This window comes from Vollenhovia emeryi, unplaced genomic scaffold, assembly GCF_000949405.1.
Source record: "Vollenhovia emeryi isolate VEMERY1.0 unplaced genomic scaffold, V.emery_V1.0 DF939436.1, whole genome shotgun sequence".
NCBI classification, from domain to species: domain Eukaryota; kingdom Metazoa; phylum Arthropoda; class Insecta; order Hymenoptera; family Formicidae; genus Vollenhovia; species Vollenhovia emeryi.
In genome coordinates, this window is record NW_011966930.1 from 7,838 (window position 1) to 12,750 (window position 4,913).

Genomic DNA, 4,913 nt, shown 5'->3' on the forward strand with positions numbered 1-4,913 from the left:
CCCCTCCCCCCCCTCGCCAGGCAATATCGATCGCCGGGCGGTCACATCTCGCTACGCGCTCGAATTGGACAGTGGGCAGGGCAAAGACGACGATTTTCGATAATTTTTTTCTCGTTAACTATTGCGAAAATTGCAAAATGTTTCAGGACTTTTTTTGTTCATCTCGATCCGTTCTACCTTCTCACGAGCTCGTGGACAAATCTTATAACTCACCCTGTAGATATCTGTGGTCAAAATACTAAGAATACACTTGTCTTGTCTTAGGCCCAGACAACTTTTTTGTGGGGCTGTGTAATTATTTATGATTGATATGTGTATTCATGCTCAAAAATGTGTTGATCGTGATAATTCATTAGCGAGTGTTTACAAAATCCCATGTAGATATCTCGGTGTATACACTGTAAAAAAGTATGTGAAATTATATACCTAATAAATGCAAGAATTACATATTAATAACGGAATATATAAATTTATGTACTTTTACAAACAATTTTTTAAATCTTTATTCTGTAACCACTTGTTTATACATGATAAAAAATTACAAAAAGTTGTAAAATTTACACAATTAAAAGCAAGTTTAGCAGTTTACTTATTACCTAATAATTCTACCTATAAAGTGTAAATTTACTGACGTATGAAAATATATACCTTTAATAGATGGTTCCAATATTACTTACTATAATAATTGTAATTTTACATGCACTTTTTTTACAGTGTAAGCATATCAGCCAGAAAATGTCTATCATTATTCAAAGTATTCAAATTTCGTCGTATTGTATCCAGCTTTATCCTCGTAAAGATAATATCTGTCAACATTTTAGTTAACGATATAATCTGTAAACAAATTTGATTTCGTAAGAAGGGTTTGTTTCACAAAAACAAACACAGAAAATGAGAAAAAGTTACCGCGGGTAACTTTTTACGTAATTCGTAATAATTTAACTTATTAGTCTATATATTTTACTGGTGCAGGAAAATTATTTTCTTATGATAATTATAATAATTAGGGAGATCTCTCAGGTCTCTGTATGTTTGGGATACTTCCGTGGAAATATCTCAATTAATAGGATGCGCGCGAACGACCGTAAAACACAGAATCATAACGGCAAGGTGGTTAGTTACAGGGTGGTGGCGGTGGTCGCGGGAAATAGCGAAGCAGTCACCTTAAGCGGCCTCCGGGCTGACACGCAATATCAGCTGGTCGTAACCGCCGTGAGGGCCGGAAAGAAGTTTCGAAGCCGACCGATCGTCTTCCGTACACTCGGTAAGCTTTGCCTTCCTAAGCTTTACCTGTCTCCGGCATCACGGTCACATGTGACAGGTGCGTTCTGACTAAGGGAAATAGTTTTCTAATATTCTCTGTAGTTGTTCATTAGCATCACGACATTTAGTCACCACCGTAGTCATCTCTCATTTTTATACTTATTAATTTTCGCACGAACCCGCAAGCTGTGCCGCGTTCCGTCTTCTATTTGCATTTTAGCGTACACTTCTATCATATACCTTCCTGAGAATATCTGCTATTTTTTTCACTTTACTCATAAGTGTGTACAAACACTTTCAATAGTTCATGAAAGTGTATTTTACAAGTATGTCTTCAATTCAAAATCTATATATTTCAAGGAATAAAATATTTAAAAAGGTTTCGAATATCCAAATTAAAAATGAGGATTCCTCAGCCACCTTTTTACCGACACAGTCAAATTCTTTTTATTGGTTTTTATGCACAAACTAATACCAGGATAAGTTGCGTACTGCATAGCAGAACATTTTCATACTTAAAACACTCACTTCAGCAATCTAATGAAAAAATTGATATTTGAAATTATTAATTCGTAGTTTGTGTTAAATTTGAAATTTACTTTATAAAATTACACTTCTTTCACACAATTGAAGTACGCATAAAGAAAAAGTCAGGAACAGTCGACTTTATAAAAAAACGAAGAGAAATTAAAAATATCACTATGTGAAGCTGTCACCTAACCTAACCTAACCTTTTTTATAACTCAGGAGAAATGCTCATGCATTCCCCTCGGCCCGGGAAGGCCGAGAGGATATGTTGAACTCAGCGCCCTTGGTCTGGTGCTAACCACCGGGGGCGCCACCTTACCAACTAAAACTCCTGGGGGTGTACTACCTCTGGGTTAAACAGGGGGCGACCTGGAACCGCCGAAAGGCATTACGTCGGGCCGCCCTCCAACCCTGCTGACCATTCCTAGGGGGGTATATAATGAATACCCCCAGACCTACCCCGCTAAGCGGAGGGGAGCCTACACCTAGCTCACCCTCACGCAACGTCCAGGGCCGAGTGCAATGGCGGAGCGATTATTACCCGTAATTACTCCGTCACGGCCCTGAGCGGATAAAAACCACGGGCTTGGTGCAATGCCCGTGGTCCCACCCCTTACTAAAAATGGAGAATGATCCCCAGGCGGTTACGAGGAGAGGAACGTTTATTGAACGTCCATCCCCTCGCCGCCCAGGAGATTATTAAGGACCTCATCAGTCATACGCCGAGGAGGCCATCCGCAAGGCCATCCGAATCGGGGGAGGAGTTAAGTGCCTCACCCCGGTACAGATAGCCCCCTCCTAGTCTCTTCAAGGAGACCCTCGGGGTCAACCCCGACGGGAGGGGGACAGATTCCTCCTTCCCTGTACCGTCCATTGAGTCTCCTTCGATGGCGGGGCGGGTGGCCTTCCCGAAGGTCGGCCCCCTAGCCGACGTGCCCCGTTCGCTGGCAAGGCGGGCGGCCCGTCGGGTGACGGGCCTCCTCTTCGCTGATGTGCCTTGTTTTCCAGTCCCTGTTCTCAGTGGAAACTTACCAGGGTACTTTACCCCCTTACCCGTTGCCAACTTCCTCTCCCTCTCCGGGGAAGGGGAAGAGGAGCCGGCCCGGGAGGGGGCAGGCCTACGCGTTCGAGGCTTAGCCGGCACAGAGGGTGCCCCGCAGCTCGCGGACTCCAGCCGATGGTCGGCAGTCCGACCCAAATCAGCACAGAGGGCGCAGCTGGGCCGAGCGGCACGACACCCCGCAGAGAGGTGATCGTTGCCACCGCACCGATAACATCGGCCGCGGCGGTCTGTCTCCGCAGGGCATCGCGCCTTCACATGGCCCCTCGCCAAATACCTAAAACATTGGAGTGGGCGAGGCGGCAGTAATTCTACCGCCTCCCTCGCCCACCCCACGGTCAGAGTCTTGGCCCTGACCAAGACCACGGCCATATGCACTGGGCAACGAGTCCATATGCCCATGGTTCCCCCCGGGCCCCGGCGAAGGCCGCCCAGACTGATGTCCGCGGCGACCCCCAGGAGATTATTATATCATGTCATATATACCCCCCCCCCACCCACCTGGCACATGACCACACGGACATCCTCAGGGGTAACTGAGTCATCCAAACCCCGAATGCGCAGTTCCCTGCGCAACTCGGGGCGGACGACTCGCACCCCCGGATCCGTAACGACTGCCGCAATTTTGTCCCTGAGGGCGTCCGCTTTCGCAGACGCCCCCGGGCCGGCAGGTACCCAGGTAGAACATAAAACTCATAATGACGTCATAATGACGTCATCATGATTTAATTCATCACTTAAAAGTTACCCAAACAAAAATGATTGAAAATTGATTTAAAGAGGACGCAAAGAATCATAGATTTTAAGTACATATTCAAACATTGGTACTTTTACGTTATAGTTAAAAGAGAGTTAAAAGAGATAATTAGAGGAAAATTTGTTAATTTTCATATTAACATGATGTACTTATATTATTTTAATACGGCTGTCAGAATTTCTATTTTGAACTACTTCTATTTTTTTAAATCATTTTCTGTTAAGCACGCGCAGTTTTTTAAGTTGCTTTCCCATTAAAAATAAATATTTTATTTTAATTTTTACATTATTAACATATGATCTCTTAAAGTACTACATTTTGTGTGCAATAATATTTATTATTAGTTATTTATAATAATAATATGTATACTCGCTAATATGTATAATGCAAATAAATTTCGTGTATCAATCAATTTGAGATAATATTCTTCTTTTTGGAGGTCATATTAAAGTCACTATGATGTCATAAATAAGTCACCAAAACATAGCCAAAAATGTATCAAATGAGATCATTATGATTTTTCCAAAATAACTTAAGTGATGTCATAATGATGTCATTATGAGTTTTATGTTCTGGGTACCCCCGTGAGGGTCCTCCTCATGCGGAGGCCCGAGATGTCCAGCTCGGTCAAGATGAAATTGGCTTTACACAAGGCCAACACCTCAGCCAGGCCGGGCCCAGTGATCTCAGATTTGCGTTTCTGCCACCTAGCTACCACGGTAGTGGGGGATGGCGCGTGGTGGGGTTCCGGCACGCACACAATCATGCGGTCGTGTAGCGCTCGGCGGAGGTGTTGGCTCAACTAGAGGTCATGCCCCTATCCGCAACCTGGGGACGCGTTCGGGCCCCCTGAGAGCTGGGGTTCTCCAATTCCGGCCAAACCATGATGCATCCCCCGGTAAACCGGGCAATACACGGCGCCAGAATCGAAGCCGAAAACCTAACCCTAACCTAACCGGCGTCGGCGCCGGTGAAACCGAGCCCCCCCCCCCCACTCGTCCCTCCATCAGGTCCGCCGCCACGTTCTTCAATGGCGACGGTAGGGTGAGAAGCGTTGGCGCCGCGGCGCTTCCGCTTTCCCGCCCTCTTTATCGTCTCGGCGGTTAAACGGTCGCCAAACGGCCCTTTTCCTTCGCCGGGGCCCTGCTCGCCAGCCGGCACTCGGGATCAGTGATCAGTGTTGCGATTGGGGCTAGGCTGTTTTGCGCACGCGCGGCGATACGACGTCAGTAGAGTGCTTAATGCTAGTGGAAAGGGGCACCGTTAGCACCCTGTTATCAAAAGTTTAAAAAGTATAAAAATTGT

The 4,913-nt window shown here is 45.6% G+C and overlaps 1 protein-coding gene across 1 annotated transcript in view; it reads left to right on the top strand.

Moving 5' to 3' along the window:
* Positions 1-1,020: 1,020 nt before the first annotated feature.
* LOC105557652 overlaps positions 1,021-4,913 on the top strand; it is a 47,621-nt gene continuing 43,728 nt past the window's right edge. Inside the window, exon 1 of the mRNA XM_012004953.1 lies at positions 1,021-1,264. Coding sequence (XP_011860343.1) covers positions 1,069-1,264 — 196 coding nt within the window. The 5' untranslated portion in view covers positions 1,021-1,068. The remainder of the gene's footprint in view (positions 1,265-4,913) is intronic.